The 22,079-nt window shown below is 44.4% G+C and overlaps 1 protein-coding gene across 1 annotated transcript; it reads right to left on the reverse strand.

Moving 5' to 3' along the window:
• Nucleotides 1-3,027: 3,027 nt before the first annotated feature.
• On the reverse strand, nt 3,028-4,716 carry LOC140741556 (reprimo-like protein). The gene has a single exon (XM_073071854.1). The coding sequence runs from the start codon at nt 4,125-4,127 to the stop codon at nt 3,801-3,803; it is 327 nt and encodes a 108-aa protein (XP_072927955.1). The 5' UTR covers nt 4,128-4,716; the 3' UTR covers nt 3,028-3,800.
• Between the last annotated feature and the right edge of the window lie 17,363 nt (nt 4,717-22,079).

The following is a 22,079-nucleotide window of genomic DNA, read 5'->3' on the forward strand; positions in this document are numbered from 1 at the left end:
ACCTCCTGCCTGACGGTAGGGGGTCAAAGAGATTGTTGGACGGATGGGAGGGATCATTGACAATGCCAAGCCAATGCCCTGTGTACACAGCGCTCCTGATAAATCTCTCTGATGGGTGGAAGAGAGTTCCCATAGACTGCATGGGGGTGGGGGGGTTCAAGAAATTTTAGAGGAGGTGAATTAAATTTGTTACAGGAATTTAGTATCACTAAAAGAGTTGCATATAGCATATGTTCCTTAAATTGGTAAACCACATATTTGATTTTAAACAGTGGTAGTTTGAACTCTCTTGTAAAATAATCCATTAGCAAAAGTATTCATAAGTATGTTGGATTGTGGCAAGCGATTAAAGAGAACATTTATCCTCTTTAGTAAAGAAAAATATCCTTACTTGATCTGGTCTTGACATGACTCCAAACTCCCATAATTGGCTGACGATTTACTATCATCTGAAGTAATGTACAGAGCCACTCAGTTGTGAATATAACCTAATACTGTGAATATAAAGGAAGGGATTGTGGCTCTGAGTGTATCTGGTCAGTGCTATGTTCATGTAAGGTGACCAAGTGCATTAAACCCTTTTAAGAGAGATTGTGGTTTTGAGTGCGCTTTAGTGAGTTCTGTGTGGAAGCAGTCCGTTTCACTCAACATTGCAGACTGGTCATCATCCGTGTGTTTGACTGTGATTTTGGAGTCAATTTCCAGTCTTCGTAACTGTTCGATGTTAACGCTGGGCTCCTGAACCAGAAGGTATCCCGACATGAATAACAACATCTTTCACTTAACTGAGCACAAATACATTCTGCAATGCAAATAAATATCAAACGTTAACCTTTGTGCCTCCTAATATGTTACACTTTACATAGTCTGTTGGGGGGGGGGGCAGGGGGAGGAGGTCACCAGCACATTCCTGTAGTCGGATGTGATTCAGATACACTCTGGAATTGTCTGGGGCAGTGTGAAAAATGTGTAAAGTCAAAATTTGTGTTCTCTTCAGAGGTGTGGAAATGTCAGTGGAGAATTTCTGCATACGAGACCGACCAAGGCAAAGGGAAAATTTTGTGACGGGGCAAAAGTTTTAACCTTCCCAATATTTAGTGAGAGGAAACGTCGGCGTCTCCATTACCGGGATTCCAGTTGCACATCGGATACCGCGGTGTCGGGAGTTACAAACCAAGGTCCTGACTTCAAAGCTTACCAGGGTCACTAAGGGATTTAAATAGTTATTAATAATGGACACAACACTACTATGTGACTGTAAGCAAAACCACTGCCCAGGGGCTTAAATCACAGAGAAACTGCCGTCTTCGCCCGATAAGACATATATGTAGCTCCCGACCCACCGGAATATGATGGACTCCGAAGTGGATGAGCGAGTCATTCAGTCAGGGGCAGTTAGGGCTGGGAAATGAACACTGGCCTGGCCAACGACCGTCGGATCCTGAAATGTGAATGAGCAGATTCAGTTCTTTTCGCATTTCACACAATTATGTTTGAATTCCGTGAGACCGTGACTGCAGGTCTCCCGGAGTGACAAAGCTGGTGCACACCGTTTACCCCGTGGACCGGCAACTCAGAGATGGGAGGTAAAACGTGAGAATAATCCGGTTACAGCCCGCTTCTTATTCCAGGACAGGGGTTCCCAACCTTTTTTATGCCATGAACCAATACCATTAAGCAATGGGTCCGTGGACCCCAGGTTGGGAACCCCTGATATAGAGGAACGGGCTTGTGAGGGAGAAGAGGGCCCGGATTGCACACAGGAATCGAGTACTGACACTTCCCGTGGAGCATGGGGTGAAATGCAGTGAAACCCGGAAGATCAAATTCTGATTGCCTACTTTAAAAAAACATTTAATTTTGTCTAGAGAGACTGAACCCATTATTTGGAGAAGGTGAAGGAGCTGTGCGTTAACAACAGTTTGTCTGTTATTTAAGCCCTTGGGCAGTGGAAAGCAAAGATACGGCGGTGTGATATGGACAGCACGGCCAACTGGCACTCCACTGCAAACCTCAAACTCTCTACACTCGGCAAGTTGGCCCTCCCCTCAACCCTTCTCTGCAACCATCCTCATCGCGTTTTTATTCCCTTTCATGAAAGTCAGGAGTGCACCCCCAAAATCCGGGACAAGCTGAGGGTTGGCTCCGTCTTACGACGGACAGTTGGGGTTCCGGCGGCCGGGGATGATTAGGGGTGGAGGGTGAAGGAAGTGGGCCATCTGTTCCCAGAGGGCAGCAAAATCGACGGGGCGGGGGCTTCGGGTCGCCTTCTGTGGTTTCTCGCCCACTCCCCTTTAAACCTGAGAGGCTGACAAGCTGAAGTGGCGGGGGTGAAGGTGTATCGGTGACTGGGGTGTGAGTACTTTAGATTTGCATCTACATTATCTCGAGTGATGAACTCTTGACTTTTAACCCTGGGTTGTCTTGGGAATCCAGTACCGGCGACTGCGAACACTCGCCAACACCCCGCACACCGTCTCCCAACGACAGCTCCTCAGAGGTTGATGCATCCGTCTTACACAGCGAGGTGCCTTCCTGAAGCACAGACTTTAAAAATTATATGAACCAGAGCAGATGTGTGTTAAAAAATAACGTTATGTGATATATGCAACCAAACCACCCTAATTTTAACTTACTTAACGAAGCTACCAAGTCTCCTTATTGGATAACAGTGGCTTGTAAATTTACCTGTTATGATAACTCAGCAGGTCGGGCGGCAGCTGTGGGAAGAAATATGGTTAACGTTCATCATCGACTTGAACTGTTATCTGTCCTTCCACAGATGCTGCCTGACGTGCCGAGTGTTTCCAACATTTTCGGCTTCTGTATTAAATTTCCAGCATCTCAACTTTTACAAACTTTGCCCAGTGTTTGTTCTGGTCGCAGTGTCAAAAACCTGGTTAACTGCAGCTATATTTAATCAGTTTAATCCTTTTAACCAAACACAATTTATTTTAATGTATCGGTATAACCGAATTTAGAGAGCTACCATTCGAGAATGAATTATTAATAATATCAAACCACTCATTGAAGATGTGTCTGGAATATTTTTATCAATTATATTTTGCATTACAGTGTTAAAAACAATGATCTTCAAAAGTCGTACAGTGTAACGGAGTCACATTGAGTGGAGTCCAAGAGCTCTTTAAGGAAACGATAGACACCATGCTACAATTAATTCCAACGAACCAGCCCAGACAGAAAAACAGAGAGGAGGGAATTAAACAGGCACCGACCGGACTCGCGGAAACAAAACATGCGATTAAAAACTGGCCCTCAAGAAAATATATTACAAAATGTTCTAAAATTTTTTCTTTAGTTCGCAGTTCGGAGTCAGTTCCTATACATTACATGTTACATTTTAAGAATGATTGGCAGATACCTTCACATGCAATATTCGTTTCTAGACCCCAACTGTAAGATTTGCGCTTTCCTCTCGCTCCATCTCCGGTATCGCATTCCGATCCTTTATACATGTGATATTTTCATGCAAATTTTAATTATTACCCGGTTCTGCATGCAAAATAATGCTCTCGTGCTCAGCAAGGGCATAAAACATCCATCTGCAAATTCCAACAATTCCCCAGAAACTCTATTTAAGAAAATGTGATTTTTATACCACGTGCAACCATTTTACTCTTTTCCGTTTCCCTCTTTGTTTAAACCCACCGATCCGTGCTTTAACCGTACCACCTCACCGCCCCGGGTCCCTCTCCCTGCCTCAGGGGAGGTGCTCCGCGGACAGTGTACAATCAGCACCAGCTCACTGATCATTAAAAAAAGGTGAAGCGGGGCTCCTCCTAATACAAGCCAACTATCACAGCTTCTACATCCTTGGAGGGTCGGCGGTCTTTCACCAGGAAGTTGATCATGCTCTCGGATTTGATCATTAAGTTGCAACCTAGAAAGAAAATGCCGAAAATGACAGTCAATGAGAGCACGCAGAGTACAGCGATCTGCACCACTCTCATAATAAAGAGTTTTTGCTCCTCTTGATTGAGGTTGAGGGAGCCGTCAGTAGTCACTGCGCTTTGGTTACAACATCCAAGAACCGTACCCAGACCATGTTCCTTGGCAGAGTACAATCCTGTCTCTACAACAGTCTGATTGAAAAAAGTAGAATTCATTTCTTTGTTTGCAAGACAAGAACCCGTCTTTACAGGGCGTGAAGAGGAGAGTAGAGCAACGTGCGGGGGGTGGTCTTCAGGCTGCTAACAGTGCGAACTGGAGACCTGCATCGCGGGTTGAGTCCGTGCCCTTGCAGAAGGAAGAAGGAATCGAGGTGTCCCGGGTCTTGGGCCGGACGGTTCCTCCGTTCGAGTGCGCTCGCGGGAATTTTTTTTCGTGTTGTTTCGGTCTCAACACACTCTGCTCATTCAGTCTGGCACGCCTTCCTCCCACATCCAGGAATTGTCCATCAACCGAGTACCATGCACGCTTTATAAAGGATTCCGGGAGCCAACCATCGGGAGCTGAGAGGGAGGGGACTCGCCCAGAGCACAAGACAAACAGACACAAACTTCCGAAACCCAACGCTGCCTGGATCCCAGGCTGATACGTTGGGAATGTTCAACTGTTCTTATATTGTGATATATTAGTGTTCATTGTACCAGAGCGGCCCCGGAGCACCCGCTTCGCTTCTGCAGCTGCCGGGAATATCGCCGGAGGCGGGGTACGGCTCCGGTGTAACTGTTGACACTTCGGTGCAATCGGCTGTATGCCTTGTGTCAATGTCCTGGCGCTCACTGCACTCAGTACTCTCCCCACCCAGAAAACGGCCCACCCACTTCTCTGCCGAGAGAGGAGGGGGTGTGCGGAACAAAATGCACAGACAGATCCCTAAGTAGAAAACGCCTTAACTGTCGAACCACCGCGCTTTAAATGAATCCCGTTTCTCTTTGGACATTTCAAAGTTTAAAGTAAATTTATTATCAAAGTACGTACATTTCATTATATACAATCCTGAGATTCATTTTCTTGCCTGCATACTCAATAAATACAAAAAACCCACAATAGATTCAACGAAAGACCGCGCCCAACGGAACGGACAAACAGACAATGTTCAAAAGTCAGCAAAAATGTGCAAATACAAAAAGAAATAATAATAATAATAATAATTAATAAGCAGTGTTTCCCGGGCACTTTGGGAATTTGCAAAATCTCTAGATTGCAGGAAGGCGCGACCCTCTCCGTGTTCCCGATCACTGCAGGTTGACCGGGGAACACTTCGCTGCCTCCCCGGTTACGCTCAAGCGGCTGCACTTCGGGAGGAGCCCCTCACCCACCAACCCTTTGTTTGACTGGCACAGAACGCTTGGACACATTCAGACCCTGCGTTGGAAGTTCAGGCTTTCGCTTGAAATCTGACCTTCTCTCTCGTTCGCCTTGGTCAGTAGAGGTGATGTGCAAAGTCTGTTTCTGGCATAAGGTGACCCTCTCACTCCTTCATTCGGAAACACGCATCAGAAACAGGAGTGGCCACTCGGCGCCGCCAGCCTGTTCTACTGCTTATCTAAATGCAGTCCCAACTCACAATCCTATCTACCCTCCTTACCGCGTCTGCCGACACTTGCTTATTGTTCTAAAATGGCCATGAAGGTATGAGTGCACAAACCAGCGAGGTCTCAGCTGGATTATTGAGTTTAGTTCTGCTCTCCTCATTATGGGGCAGGGAGAAATATAGAGCATTAGAGGGTCTCAGAGGAGATGTATGGGAATGCTTCCTGGATTCAGAAAGGGCAGGTTCTGTTTGACAAACTTACTGGAGTTCTTTGAGGACATAATGAGTGCAGTGGATAGAGGGGAACAGGTGCATGTCGTATACTTGGATTTCCAGAAGGCGTTCGATAAGGTGCCGCACAAGAGACTTATAAATAAGATATGGATACATGGAGACGGAGGAAGTGTATTGGCATGGATACTGGATTGGTTAACCAAAAGTAGGCAGAGAGTTGGTATAAGTGGGTGTTTCTCCGGTTGGCAGTCAGTGGTGAGTGGGGTGCTGCAGGAGTCAGTGCTGGGCCCGCAGCTGTTTACCATTTACATTGATGATTTGGAAGAGGGGACTGAGTGTAGCATAGCAAAATTTGCTGATGACACTAAACTGAGTGGAAAAGCAAATTGTACAGAGGATGTGGAGAGTCTGCAGAGGGATATAGATAGGCTAAGTGAGTGGGCCAAGGTCTAGCAGATGGAATACAATGTTGGTAAATATGAGATCATCCACTTTGGAAGGAATAATAGAAGAGCAGATTATTATTTAAATGTTGAAAGATTGCAGCATGCTGTTGTGCAGAGGGACTTGGGAGTGGTGCTTGTTCATGAATCGCAAAAAGTTGGCTTGTAGGTACAACAGGTTATTAAGAAGGCAAACGGAGTGTTGGCCTTCATTGCCAGAGGGATTGAATTCAAGAGCAGGGAGGTCATGCTGCAACTATACAGGGTACTGGCGAGGCCACACCTGGAGTACTGTGTGCAGATCTGGTCTCCTTACTTGAGGAAGGATATACTGGCTTTGGAGGCAGTGCAGAGGAGTTTCACCAGGTTGATTCCAGGGACGAAGGGGTTAGACTATAAGGAGAGATTGAGTCACCTGGGAATGTACTCCCTGGAGTTCAGAAGAATGAGATGGGATCTTATAGAAACATACAAAATTTTGAAAGGGATAGATAAGCTAGAAGTAGGAAAGTTGTTTGCATTGGTAGGTGAGACTAGAACTAGGGGACATTGCCTCAAGATTCTGGGTAGTAGATTTAGGATGGAGATGAGGAGAAACTGTTTTTCCCAGAGAGTGGTGAATCTGTGGAATTCTCTGCCCAGGGAAGCAGTTGAGGCTTCCTCACTAAATATATTTAAGAAACAGTTAGATAGGTTTTTACATAGTAGGGGAATTAAGGGTTACAGGGAAAAGGCAGGTAGACGGAGCTGAGTTTACGGACAGATCAGCCATGATCTTATTGAATGGCGGGGCAGGCTCAATGGGCTAGATGGCCTACTCTTGCTCCTATTTCTTATGTTCTTATGACGGGCCACAGTTACCAGGACAGAGTAGAAAGATTGGAATTGGGTTTTTTTTCAGAGAAGGGAGCTGGTTGGCTTGGATGTGCATTTAGGCAGCACGGACCATTTGGGCAGAAGGACGTACTTAAGTGCAGTATTGCTCTCTGCAACGTGAGGGGCAAAGGGGATAGTTGGGAAGGTGTTCAGTTGATGGAGGTTGAAGACTGGAGGTTATAGGTAGAAAATAAAGGGGAAAAGAATGAGGGGTGACATCAGGAAGTTCTCTTTGCACAGAATCTGCAATGCATTTCCTGCAGATGTGATGGAGGCAGGTTCCATTGTGGATTTCAAAACAGGACTGGATAAATATACAGCAGAGAAAATAATGTGCAGTGCCATGGAGAAAGGGTCAGTGGATGGAAATAGAGAGGACATGATGGGCCAAATGGACTCCCGTGATTAAACTCTTCTATGAATCAATGATTTTAAAAAAGAAAAAAGTTAACAGTTAACATTTAAAAGATTATTAAATTGAACATTAAACTTGCTCCTCTGGGATCTCTACTCTCACGACAACCAATCTGCAGCAAAAGTCCAGGATCTCTGCATTTGCCACTTGGATATCCAATGGTCAGTGATTCTGATCAGAACTTTTGACATGTGCCTGCAGCTTCACTCCAGAGTTGTTTTGTGACACCTTCAAATTGCAACAACTGACTGCAGAGGATCTCTGGACAAATTGGGGACAAGGAAGGGTTAATATTATTACAGCTCCTTCCCTTTCTCTGATTTTATTGTAAGAAGGGGGTGCTCTTTTGCTGGAAAAATAAATCAGGCTGGTGCCTCCTATGTCACTTGCATATTAATGAATATGATTATAATTAATGATTAATGAGGAGATGTGGGGGGGAGATTTTTTTACACAAAAAGTGGCGAGTATTTTCTATAGATGTGTAGTGGGGAGTATACTGACTGGCTGCATCACAGTATGGAAACACCAATGCCCTTGAATGGAAAATCCTACAAAAAGTAGTGGATACGGCCCAGTACATCACAGGTAAAGCCCTCCCCACCATTGAGCACATCGACACAGAGTGCTGTCGCAGGAAAGCAGCATTCATCATCAACAACCCCCCCACCACCCAGGCCATGCTCTCTTCTCACTGCTGCCATCAGGAAGAAGGTACAGCAGCCTCAGGACTCACACCACCAAGTTCAGGAACAATTACAACCGCTTGACTATCAGGCTCTTGAACCAAAGGGGATAACTTCACTTTCCCCATCACTGAACTGTTCCCACAAACTATGGACTCACTTTTAAGGACTCTTCATCTCATGTTCTCAATATTTAACTCTTACTTATTTATTATTATTGTTTCTTTCTTTTTGTATTCGTACAGTTTGTTGTCTTCTGCACTTTGGTTAAACGCTCTAGTTGAGCAGTCTTTCATTGATTCTGTTATAGTTACTATTTTATAGATTTATTGAGTATGCCCACCAGAAAATGATTTACAGGGGCCTATACTGTATGTACTTTGATAAGAAAACTTACTTTGAACTTTGAAGTGTGCTCCTGGGTTGGTGGTGGACGCAGATATGAAGAGGCATTCAATAAGTTCAGCAAGTGTGCTGAGAATGGAAGGTAAGGACCATATGCAGAAAGAAAGTATGAGGTATCATTAGCTGAATTCATTTGGCACAACATAGTGAGCTGAAAGGCCTGTTGCTGTGCTGTTCCATATTCTAGCTTCTATTATATTAAGGATGTAATGCTGACACTTTATAAGACACCGGTGAGGCCTCACTTGGAGTATTGTGAGCAGTTTTGAGCCCCTTATCTAAGAAAGAAAGTGCTGACATTGGAGAGGGTTCAGAGGAGGTTAATGAGAACAATTCCAGGAATGAAAGGCTCACTATATGAGAAGCATTTGAATTCAGAAAAATGAGGGCAGGGGGATCTCATTGAAACCTATCAAATGTTGAAAGGCCTTGATAGAGTGGATGTGGGAGGATGGTGGGAGAATCCAAGGCCAGAGATCAGAATAGAGGGACGTCCATTTAGAATGGAGATGAAGAGGAATTTCTTCAGCCAGAGACTGATGAGTCTGTGGAATTCTTTGCCACGGGCAGCTGTGGAGTCTAAGTCTTTCTGTATATTTAAGGCAGAGCTTGATAGATTCTTGATTAGTCAGGGCATGGAGGGATATGGAGAGAGGGATATGAAGATTGGGGCTGAGAGGAAAAATGGATCAGCTATGATGAAATGGTAGAGCAGACTCGATGGGCCAAATGGTCTAATTCTGCTCCTATATCTTATGGTCTTATATTGTAATACTTTAAGGAAATAATAAAACTGTGACACAGTTAGTAGAGCTGCAACCTTGTAACTCCAGCGACCCATCTTCATTCAAAGTTCAAAGTAAATTTTAGGATCAAAGTACATCTATGTCACTATGTACAACCCTGAGATTCATTTTCCTGCAGACATACTCAACAAATCTGTAGAATAGCAACTATAACAGAACCATTGAAAGATCAACCAGAGTGCAGAAGACAACAAACTGTGCAAATGCAAATATAAATAAGTAGCAATAAATAATGAGAACATGAGATTATGATTTAAAGAGTCCTTAAACTGAGATTATTGGCTGTGGGAACATTTCAATGATAGGGCAAGTGAGTGAAGTTATTCCCTTCGGTTCAAGAGCCTGATGGCTGAGGGGTAATAAATGTTCCCGAACCTGGCGGTGTGAGTCCTGAGGGTCGTGTACCTTCTTCCTGATGGCAGCAGTGAGAAGATAGTATGCCCGTGTCCTGGTCCGGTCCGTGAAATCCGCTTTCCGGTTCACAGTTTAGTCCATGTTCCTTATTCCAGGTTTTCCGGGTTTTCCCAGTTTCTGTTGAGGCAGCTGATTCTCATTTGGGCTGGCTTCATAAATAGCTTCAGGATTCAGCCTCTGGCTGCTGGATTGTTCCTGTCTGTATCCCTTTCCTTTGCCTCACACTGCCCCGCCCGTCTGTGTCCATGCCTTCACTAGGTAGGTCCAGCTGTTTTGCTGCTACCTAGCATTGGGAACTGTCTTGTCGTGTTCACCGTTCTGTGTAATGGGTCCCGGCCCTATGTCCTGTACCCAAGGAGGGGTGTTGGTTTGATGTTCCACATTCCTGTCTCTCCCTCGACTCTGTTCTGCGTTCCTGTTCTCCCTCGACCAGGGCTCTGTGTTCTTGTCTTGTCGATGTGCCTTGCCCAGCCCAGGAGTACCTAGCCCAGCCTGGTGCTGGGATTCTCTTGTCCTGTGCTGGGGTTCCCTTGTCCTGTCTGGGAGTCTCACGTCCAGTCCTGTGCCTCTCCTCGTCCTGTAGCCACATCTTGTCCTCGCCTGGTTCTGGAGTCTGAGCCTGAGTCAAGACCCAGGTTCTGGGTCCTTGTCCAGTCTCTGGCTCGGAGTCCAAACCCAGGCTCCTAGTTCCCAGTTCCAGGTCCTGGTTCTGCTATCCTCATCATGTCCTAGCCCAGGCCTGGAATCCTTGTCTCATCCGGGGCCTTTGTCATGTCCAGTGTCCTTTCTTCCTCACTTCCCTTCCTTCCTTCTCATGCCTAGTCCTGTTCCTGGTAGTTCAGTGTCTGTGTCTTGCTTTTGGGTCTGCTCCCAATGCCCACCATTATGACAGTCCTGGGTGGTTGGAGTCCCTGACAATGGATCCTGTGACAGAATTTCATGTAGATGTGCTCAACGGCTGGGAGGGCTTTACCATGATGTACTGGGCTGAATCCAGTACTTTGTGTAGAATTGTCTGTTCAAGGGCATTGGTGTTTCCATACCAGGCAGCCAGTCAATATACTCTCCATACACATCCATAAAAGTTTGTCAAAGTTTTAGATGTCATGCCGAATCTCTACTGACTCCGAAGGAAGAAGAACTGCTGTGCTTTCTTCGTAATTGCACTTAGGTGCTGGGCTCAGGGCAGGTCCTCTGAAATGGTAACACTGAGGAATTTAAAGCTGCTGTCCCTCTCCACCTCTGATCCCCCGATGAGGACTGGCTCATGGATCTCTAGTTTCCTCCTTCTGAAGTCAATAATCAGCTCCTTGGTTGTGCTGACATTGAGTGAGAGGTTGTTGTTATGACAGCACTTGGCTAAATTTCCAATGAGGGCCTGCACTGCTGGCCGTGTAGAGTTTGTATGTTCTCCCCATGAAAATGGGATGCTCTGGTTTGCACTCATTCAGGTTGGTCAATTAACTGGTCACTGTAAGTTACTCCAGGTGTGTAGATGAGAGGTGGAGTCCATGGGGAGTTGGTGAGAATGATGTAGGATTAAAGCAACTGGGTAGTTAATGGTTGGTCTGGGTTATGTGGGGGGGGGGCTGTTCCATGCCTGTGACTCTATGACTCGCAATGTTCTGCTGTGATTGAGCTGGAAAATGCAGGATATGATCAGCAGGTCAGGCAGCATCTGTGGAAAGGGAACAGGAGCCAACGTTTCAGGTCTTTGGAATTTTCTGTTTCTATTTCAGCAATTGAAGTTTTTTTGATTTCCAACTTATCCTGGGACTTTGGTCAACTACCAACACAGCAGAAATCTGTGGTGGATCATCTCTGAGTCTGTTGGATGTTGCATCCTCCTAACAAAGTTAAGTTGAGGAGAACGGAAACGATAAGCCTTTGTAGATATTGTGGTCAGCAAACATCACCTCACCGTTCATGAGAGTGAAACACATGGTTTATTAAGTGCAAGAAAACTAGAGTTTTCAAAGCTAATTGTTACTGAATTAACACAATGAGAGTGAAATGGTTTCAATGTATCTACCAAGCATTCTGCACTTAATTGGGGCTGGTAACCCCAGCTTCTGGTTGTAATGTTGCAAAGCTCTTGTGTTCCCATGGCAACACAGTGGTGCAGCAGTTAGTGCAGCTGCCGCTGACCCTGAGTTTGATCACGACCTGCTGCTGCGTGTGCAGGTTTTGCACGTTTCCATATGTCCATGTGGGTTTTCTTTCCACATCTCAAGGATTTGCAGATTGGCTAATTGGCTGCTGGAGATCACAGTGGTAAGTGACAAGGAAGTGAAGGGGAGTTAATGGACGGGAGGGTGAGATTAAGTTGTAGGGCCAGATTCATTCTTCCATGCCATACAATCAAAGCTGCTCAGTCTCTGGCAAAGATCCCATGCAGCACCATTGCATGGCAAATAACAATTGTCAGCATCAAATTAGTTCCGAGAGCGCCACCGAGATGAAGGACAATCACATTCCGGGCACGTGAGTAGCAGGGAAATTATTTTATATTGTGACCCACCAAGAAACCAGAGAATGTGACAAGGAGAATCAGAATCAATATTAATATCACTGGCATATGTCATGAAATTTGTTGTTTTGTAGCAACAGTACAATGCAATACATAATAAAAACTATAAATTACAGTAAGAAATAAATATTACAAAGCTAAGTGAAATAAGTAGCGCAAAACAAAGTAGTGAGGTAGTGCTCATGGATTTAATGTCCATTTAGAAATTGAATGGCAGAGAGAAGAAGCTGTTCCTGAATCACTGAATGTGCCTTCAGGCTTCTGTACCTCCTTCTCGATGATCACAATAAGAAGAGGACATGTCCCGGGTGCTGGAGGTCCTTAATGAACGATGTTGCCTTGTTGAGAGAAAGTGGGAGAAGAAAACAGAAGTAAAGAAAGAAAGGAGAGGAAAAAAGAGAAGACAGATTGTGAGGAGAGGGGGAGAGAGAGAAAGAGGAGAGGGAGGGAAAGAGTGATAGAGGAAAAGAGTGAGAGAGAGTTGGAGAGAAAGAACTGTAAGCAGCATAATACAACAGATGCAGTTCCAGAAAGATCAGGTTACACATTCTTATCAGCATTTATTGTTCCATGGAAGCTATCAATTCCTCTGGCGTTGTGTTCAAATTGGAAGTTTTATTTGAATAATAAAACAAGTGATAGCAATTCAAAATTACTTAACTGCTTTGGGCAGGTGTCATAACAACCAACAGTTTCTTCCTTCTATAAAAAAGGATTTGAAATACCTGGTTTGCAAGGATACCAAAACATGCAGAAAGACTCAGCAAGTTAGGCAGCATCTCTGTGGAGAGAACCAGTTAAAGTTCCAGGTCTGACATCCTTCATCAGAAGTGGGAAACAATTTAGTTTTCAATCGCAGGAAAGGTGTGGTGGGGAGAGAGTTGGAAATGGGTAAAACGAAGGGAGTATCTCTGCTAGGGTGAAACCACAAAACCACATGAAGGGTATTAAGATTCTTTGTGCATGCAATGTGCTGCCACTGGACAACAAATTTTTTCAAAAGTGTTGCTTGCTCAGAATTTTTTTGTTTATGATAGACAGCTTGAAGCTGAACACAAATATAATTTCAGACTACTTGTATCACATAGGAATTTGGAAAAACAACAAATTAACTTTTATTGAATATAATATGTCTTATTGCATAATAGTGCTGATGCTTTGCAATAGTTCAACTAAGTTAAAAATATTTTGTTAATGATTTTCATTTGTACTCAGTGTCTGAGGCATTCAGTGTCCAACAATAATTCGCCAGCATTGATGGATTCCAGTTGCCCTGGTATCTTTTCTCCACGGCCACAATGTCCTGGTGAAACCTTTCATCATGCTCGTCACTAGCAGCACCAAGATTTGCAGGGAAGAAGTCTAAATGGGAATGCAGAAAATGAATCTTTAGTGACATGTTGCACTTCATGGTTTTATATGCTTGAAGCATGCTTCCAACCAGCTGCATGTAGTTTGGTGCTCTGTAGATCCAAGAAAAATTTCAACAACTTCCTTGATTGCCTTCCATGTAATTTTCTCCAGTCCCACTAGAAATTCTTCAAATTTCCTGCCATTGATGACCTGTTTGATTTGTGGACCAACAAAAATGCTTTCCTTAATCTTGGCATCAGTTATTCTGGGAAGCATCTGTCTCAAATATCAAAATCCTTCATAGAAATTTTTGTGCCTGGGGATAGCAAATTCCATCCTTACAGTCCTGAACCCAATAATTATTACTAAAACCTTCCTGCCATGCAGTAGCAGCACCATTTAAGCACGCCTGGACAAGATAGGAAACTTTCCAGCTTACATTGTAGGCAACATTTTAATTGACTTGAATTATGAATTGAAATAATAAATGTAAGTTTATTAAAAATGATGCATGATAGGGAAATTTCATGGTGATTTTCATGATCAGTAGCCCAAAATTAATAAGATACACCTAAAGGTATTCAGGAAGCAAGATGTTTGTTGTCCAGTGTAGCGAGGCTGTGAACCATGTGCAGCAGGCCAGAATACAGCAGTACAAGAAGAAAAACTGAACCAGCAGAAATGACCTATTCTGATACAGGAAGAAGGAGTTGAATTTGTTGTTGAATTGAATATTGAATCCAAAATGGCGAAAGATGAGCTGTTGTTCCTCAAGCTTGTTTTTGGGCCTTTAGTAAGAGGCCACAGACTGAGATGTGGGAGTAGGACAGACAATTAATGTGGCAGTGATTCACTTACATTTCTTCACACCTACCATGTTCAGTGGTCGCAATGTGGCTCCCTCTACACTTGAAGAATCCAAGCACAGATTGGATGTTTGCTTGGCAGGGCAGCATACCCAGTCTACAGTGGTGATTCTGACCATCAAGTTTTCTGGCCCAAACTCTGGGGAGCTTCTCTCATCTGGTTCACCTATCTTTATCTGTGGAACAACCCTTTAAGTCTTTAAACCAGAAAGAATATTCTATTACCTGTTCTAAACTTGTTCTGTTACCTGGTGCATTTCACCAATGTCTTAGTGAATATTTCCTTGATGAAACACACTGGAATGGGAATATTGAAAGAGAAAGGATTTGGCTTTATAGCTCGGGGGTTAGGCCCCTGGATCTGTAAAGTGAGGAGCCTGAGCTCAGTCCCACTGGAGCCTGTGTGTTAAAGTTGGCACAGTGGTGCAGCTGCTTCTCAGCTCCAGTCACCCAGGTTTAATCCAGGCCTTTGCGTTTACACATTCTCATGGATGCACCAGTTTCTTCCCCACATCCAAGGGTGAGTAGACTGGAGGGTTAAATGGCTGTTGCAAATTGCCTCAGTGTTGAAGGGCAATGGGAGAACTTGGCTGTGAATGTGAATCAAAGTATATTGCAGGAAACTATTTTGGGGGGGGATTGGATTGATGAGATTGTTCTGGGCTGGCATAAATAGGATGGACTGAATGGCCTCCTTTATCTCATAAAAATGTAAATATTTTAAAATATGTAAAAATGTTACTGTGAGTCCAAAGACAAGCAGAGGGAATGGACAAGGCTCTGGTTACAAGGTTAAAGAAAAGTGGTAGGTGGGATTTGCAACAGTTATTTTGGCAATAATGGGGACACCTCTGATTCTAAAGCTAAAAAGAAAGAGTTTCATTTCAAAGATCTTGATCTGTAAACCGGGCATTGAGTTCAAATCTCACTGCGCCTTGAATTCTCACTGAGTGCTTTTGATGACATTCTGACAGCAGGTGCCGTCACTGCCTTAAGGTCCATCAAGCTCAGTTCAATCCTGCCCTCTAGTCTTGTTTGCGTGGAGATTGCTTGTTCTCCCTGTGTCTGAGTGGGTTTCCGCACACATCCCAATACTGATTGCTGTGTTAATTGGCCACTCTTAATTGCCTGTGGTCTAGAGAGGTGCCAGAAGACTCAGTGGGTGGGGGGAGTGCGGCGTAAAAGAGAATAGGTTAGAGGACAATAGATGAGGGGATGGGATTGATTGTACTGCCTCGTGTAGGCATAGACATGATGGAGCAAATGGCCTCCTTCAATGTCATATGAAAATTATGAAGAAAATAAATTAAAAAAACAGAGTGAATTGTGAATGGTCGCTGAATTTGTGGGAAAGTGAAGACTGGGAATTCTCCAGGTAGTTACTGGGGACTGAGGTTCATCCTGATTCTGTCAGTATCTGGGGTATCTAATGAGGTCAATGTAGAACTTGCAGGTGGGGCAGGAGGTAGGGACTCCTTCCCAAAGCATGACACAAGGTTCTCAACACCATCCTGAATGTTCTCCCCCCACAATGAAACATCATTGGCCAGAGATTGCCAGAAGTTGAGATGACAATGTATTTCTTCAACAACCCTAACCCTACCTCAGCAATGTCTGCCTCTGGCACTACCATGGATTTAGTAGCGCTACTGCCTTGTTTCTTTAAAAACCTCTCCACTTTATTGTACAAATTATATACAATGTATACATAATTTATATTCCGTGTGTTGCCTGGGTCTGCTTGCCTGTGATGCTGCAGCCAGCAAGTTTTTCATTGTGCCTGTACTTCACCGTACCTCAACTCAACTTGACAATAAACTCGACTTTCTGACAATAACTCGGCCTGACTTGAGCTTTCCATCTTATCCTGGAACCCTTTTCCTGTCACCTGCTGATCTCAGAACAGAGTTTCTGAGTTGGGCGGTCATATTGGGAATGATGTGACCCACCTGTCATAGCTTATCAATTGAAACTAGGGACTCGGTATTAAGGATGTTAGAAAGGATGCAGGCGTTGCTTCACATCTTCCTAGTGAACTATGCAGAGTCAGAACTGATGGCATTTTTCTTCAAGGTCCCTGCTATGGATAGTTCAGTTCTCAAGCATATTGGAAGGGCAAGGATCACTTACCTGATATTTCACCAGTTTATGTCTGAGATACTGGGACTGATTACAGGTTTGAAGAGGAACTATTGTGCCGAATGAGATGATTTATGTTTCCACCTTGGCAAAAAGAGTCAGATTGCCTCCTGCATTTTTTAATTGTTAACAGCTACAAGTTGTTAATAGGGTAAACATGAGAGATTCTGCAGATGCTGAAAATCCAAATCAACACACAGAAAATGGAAATGAATAGACAGTTGACATTTCAGTCCCAGACTCTAGAAGCATTGACTGTTTATTTCCATAGCTGTTGCTTGATCTGTTGAGTTCCTCCAGCATTTTGCGTATGTTGTTCAAAAGGGAGCAGTGAGAGGAGAGCTAACTCAATCCCTGAAACCCACCCATTCTTCAACAGTAATCCTGGCCATAAGGGAGCCACGAGAAGAAGTTTTAGGACATTAGAAGGCAACAGCTGGCCATTAGTGGAATAAAAGAGTAAAGACCAATTCAGCTGGCTGTGTTATTGGCTGTAATGAACAGCACATTAACTGGAAGAGATTCAAGTCAGACAAGAGGAAAAAAAGATGATAATGTAGTCTTGACGTCCTCACTGAGGAGTTGAGGAGCAACATGGCCATACTGAGCCAAACAAGGTAACTGTATTCCCAGTTCATCTCAGAGGACCTGTCCTGGGCTCAGCATACAAGTGCCGTTGCAAGAAAAACATGGCAACTCCTCTACTCTCTTACAAGTTCACAAAGATTCGGCATAACATCTAAAACTTTGATAAACTTCTGCAGATATGTAGTAGGGAGTATATTGATTGGCTGCAACACTGTCTGGTATGAAAGCACCAATGCCCTTGAATGGAAAATTCTACAAAAATTAGTGGATACAGCTCAGTCCATTTATGGGTAAAGCCCTCCCAACCATTGAGCACATCTACATGAAGCACTGTCACAGGAAAGGAGAATCCATCATCAGAGACCCACACCATCCAAGCCATGCTCTCTTCTCACTGCTGCTATCAGGAAGATGTCAGGAAATGTAGAGGAAGCTTGACCGAAAAGCAGAACAGCAGAGATGATTTAGCAGTGAGTAATAACTTTAATAACAGATTGCAAAATAACAAGCCATGAGAGGCCACGAAACGAGAGAGCAGGCAACAAGGCTAGGAGCAACTGGTTGAGGTTGGCTGGTTTAATAAGTGAACAAGGACTGTGGATGAGAGCTGGGTTTAAATAGGCTGCAGGTGATGAGTTGGAAATGAGTGGCAGGTGATTCCTGGTAGCTGGGTGGAGACTGGGAGGAGCCTGCACATGCAGGGCTGACAGGACTACCCCACCCCCCACAGCCCAGGCTGATTCAGATGGACATGTTGGAATTCCACAATGTATTCAAGATATAAATGGATGGAACCCAAGATCTCTCCTCTGGGCTGGAGCCTTCGCATTCACCCAGCTACTGCGCACCCCATCCATGATGATGTGAATCCATCAACTGGTGAACTGTGTACACTGGACCACCCTCCACCATCCTAGGTTCTGCCGGTGCAGAGTCAGGTGGGTGAGTGGTCAGTGGACAACGGCCTTGAGGCTGGACACATGGAAGGTAGATGTGATCCTGAGGGACGGTTTCAGTGACTGGAATGATGTGATGGGTAATCTTGAAACAACCAATGAACCAGGGTGAGAGCTTGCGGGAGTTGGTGTGCAGGGGCAGATTTCAGGTAGACAATGAGACCCATCCCCAAGCTGGTTGGCCTGACAGCAATAAGCATGATTGGGGGCTAGGATGATCCTCTGTTCCCTCCTCCCAGCCTTCTGGTAGCGGTGAATCAGGGCCCTGGCAAATGGGACCTTCACTGTCGGCTCCACTGTGGGGAACAGCAGGGGTTGGTAGCCATGAAGCACTTCAAAGGGTGACATACCCATGACAGGAGGTGTGTAGATTGTGTGGCAGTTCGGCCCAAAACTGATACTTCTCCCATGTGGAAGGGTTAGGGTTGGTGAAGCATCGTAGCAACTTCTCCCCTTGCTGATTGGCTCTTTCTGGCTGTTCATTGGTCTGTGGATGATAGCCAGAGGACAAACTCACTAGGACAGAGGAGAGAGCAGAAGACTTGCCAGAAGCAGGAGATGAATTGTGGGCTCCAGTCCAACACAATGTCCTGAGGGAAGCCATTAAGGCAAACTACATATTGGAGAACCAGGGCTGTCGTCTCAGTGGCTGTTGGATGTTTGGGGAGGGCAATGAAGAGAACCACCTTGAAGAACTGATCCACCATTGTCATGATCACCATGGCCCCACCGGAAGGTGGCAAACCCATGATGAAATCCATGGTGATATGGGACCATGGGCATCTAGGGACCAGTAAGGGCTGCAGGAGCCTAGACCGCCATTGAATTGGACTAGGCACATTGAGGGTAGGCAGCAACAAACTGATGAACACCTACAATCATGGAGGGCCACTAGAACCAGCATCGCAGAAAACACTGCAAAATAACAAAAGAGAGAACAGATACTTAACACAACCAGGGAACAAGGTTAAGAACAACTGGTTCAGATCGGCTGTTTTGATGAGTTGGGTTTGAATAGGCTGCAGGTGACTGGCAAATGGAAATGACTGGCAGGTGATTCCTGTTGGCTGGATGGAGACTAGGAGGAGCATGCACATGCAGGCCTGACAGGAGGTACAGGAGCCTCAGGATTTACACCACCAGGTTCAGGGACAGTTATTACCCCCCAACCATCAGGCTCGTGAACCGGAAAAAATAACTTCACTGACCCCATCACTGAACTGTTCCCACATCCTATGGACTCACTTTCAAGAACTCTTCATCTCATGTTCTTGTTATTTATTGTTGATTATTATTTTGCTTGTTTTTTTTGTTGCTTCTTTGTATTTAATGTGAATGTCCACAAGAATATGAATTTCAGGGTTGTATGTGGTGACATGTATGTACTTTGATAACTTACTTTGAACTTTTTAAATTTTAAGATGGTTGTGTGCAGAGTCGTAAGACTGCCCCTTATTTGTACCCAGCCTATGGAAATAACATTTTTTGCAAGGAGCCAGGAGTTTAGAAATGGGTGAGCTTTGTTAGTGCAAACACGAGGAAATCTGCAGATGCTGGAAATTCAAACACGAAGGGTCTCGGCCCGAAACTGCAACAGCGCTTCTCGCTATAGATGCTGCCTGGCCTGCTGTGTTCCACCAGCATTTTGTTAGTGTTGTGCAGAGTGCTGGTGAGGCCACACCTGGAATACTGTGCAGTTTTGTTCCCCTTACTTTTTTTTGAAAAAAGCACAGGTAGTGTTAGAGTCAGTCCCAAGGAAATTCACCAGGTTGGCTCTGTATACTTGTCTTGGCATGTCCTCTGAAGCAGAAACTGTATTGTCATGGAACACACACACCTAGCGTGACAGGCCAGTGCTGTCCAGTTACAAGAGCAGACAATCTATCAGATGAAGCTATAAGCCCAGCAGCCTTTTCAGGTAAAATATCCCACTGGTCTATTTGGAAGAGTAGGAAGGCTTAGCCACAAGTTCCAAGCCATTATCCATTGCCTTTAATGGATTACCATATCATTAACACATCCCTAGCACTTTGCAAGGCATAATTAGCTCAATGTTGCTAAATTATAACTGAGCAACAAATCTATGTAAAAGTTGTTGATAGATTTTAAACAGAAACGATCAAATCAGGCTATTGACTGCGATAGCCAACTCACAATAAGACAGACAAAGTCAAACAGTAAGATCTGCTGTGTCATTTAATTTGTGCACTTTTTCAGTCCTGGAGGATAAAATGGGATTTACAGTGAATTGAGTTTAGAAATGTTAGGATATATTAATGCCTCAAAAAAGATAATGAATCATTTTCATTGAAAAGTTACTGCCATGTTATTTCTGATTGTCTTTTTTTATATTTGTTTTGGGGATATGGTCATCAGCAGCAAGGGCAGTATTTAGAACATAAAACATAGAATAGTACAGCACTGTACAGGCCCTTTGGCCCACAATGTTGTGCCGACCCTTAAACCCTACCTCCATATACCTGTCTATAGAACATAGAATAGTACAGCATTCCTGGTTGTTCTTGAAAAGGTGGTGGTGAGGCATCTTCTTGAACCCCCTGTAGTTCTGTTAATGGTGCACCCACAGTGCTGATGGGCAAGAAGTTCCAGAATTTAAACCCTAACCCTGTGAAGTCAAGTAGGACCTGCAAAATGTTTCCAAGATGGAGTGTCATTTGGAGGGACACCAGGAGGTGGCAGTGTTTCTACTTGTTGGACATGCATTTGGTGTGTTTTGGAGTGGCCTGGTTGAGGAACTCCAATGTATTTTGTAGATGGTTCTTGCTGCAGCCACTGTGTACCAATGGTGAATGGAAGGAATGGCTAAGATAGTCGATGGGATGCCAAAATGACCTGTGTTGCCAAAGGTGGTGTTGACCTTGAAAGCTATTGGAGTTGTCCATCGCGCTCCTGATTTATGTGTTGTAAATGGTGGACGATCTTAGGGAGTCAAGAAATGAACTATTTGCCACAAGCATCTGCTCGGTCGGGGGCCAGCCTCTCCTGCTGGTGCTGCCCCCAGTGTTTGATCAGTGGAATGACAGGCTGGATTGCGTACACAGGTTTGTCTGTGCACTGCCGGGAACCGCACCATCAATTTGTGGGGCATATCACTCAGGGACTTGGGCTACATATGTTTTTTTTTGTATGGCTGTGTGTGTGCTTGATATTTTGAATGTGCTGTGTATGTTTTGCACCTTGGCTCCAGAGGAACGCTGCTTCATTTGACTGTATTCATGTGTGGTTGAATGATAATTAAACTTGAATTTGATTTGAAACTGTTGGATGAAGGTCTACATCAAATTATTTTTGTCTAGTTTACCTTTCTCCGTGCTTGCTCATCTGTTTACGTAATTACCTGATTGTCTGCAAATGTTCAGTGGATTTTCGGTTATTTCAGCCAGGTTCTGTGCTGTATTATTCTAAGACTCTATAGCATAATACAGTTGAGTTTCTGGTCACTGCGGACCCCTGGACAATTAATAGTGGCGACTCGGCTATGGTGAAGTCATGAAATGTGAAGTGTTCTCACTCATTGTTGATAGTCATTATCTGGCACTTCTGTGATACAAGTGTTACAGGCTATTTCTCAGTCCATGCCTGAATGTTCTCCTGAAGCAAAGAAATGAAGCTTCATTTGGTGAGAAATTGTAACGGGACTTACTGCACCACACATCCCATTTCTGACCTTATAATGAAGTAAGGTCAGCGATGAAGCAGCTAAAATGGTGGTGCCTAGGACACAACCCTGGAAAGATCCTACAGTGATCTCCTGGGGCTGGGATGATGGACCTCCATGGCCATCTTCCCTTGAATAGTTTCCTTTAATACCCATTGGTTTCAGATTTGCCAGGGCTCTGTAATCCCA

The sequence above is a fragment of the Hemitrygon akajei genome, chromosome 18 (genome assembly GCF_048418815.1).
Source record: "Hemitrygon akajei chromosome 18, sHemAka1.3, whole genome shotgun sequence".
Lineage (NCBI taxonomy): Eukaryota > Metazoa > Chordata > Chondrichthyes > Myliobatiformes > Dasyatidae > Hemitrygon > Hemitrygon akajei.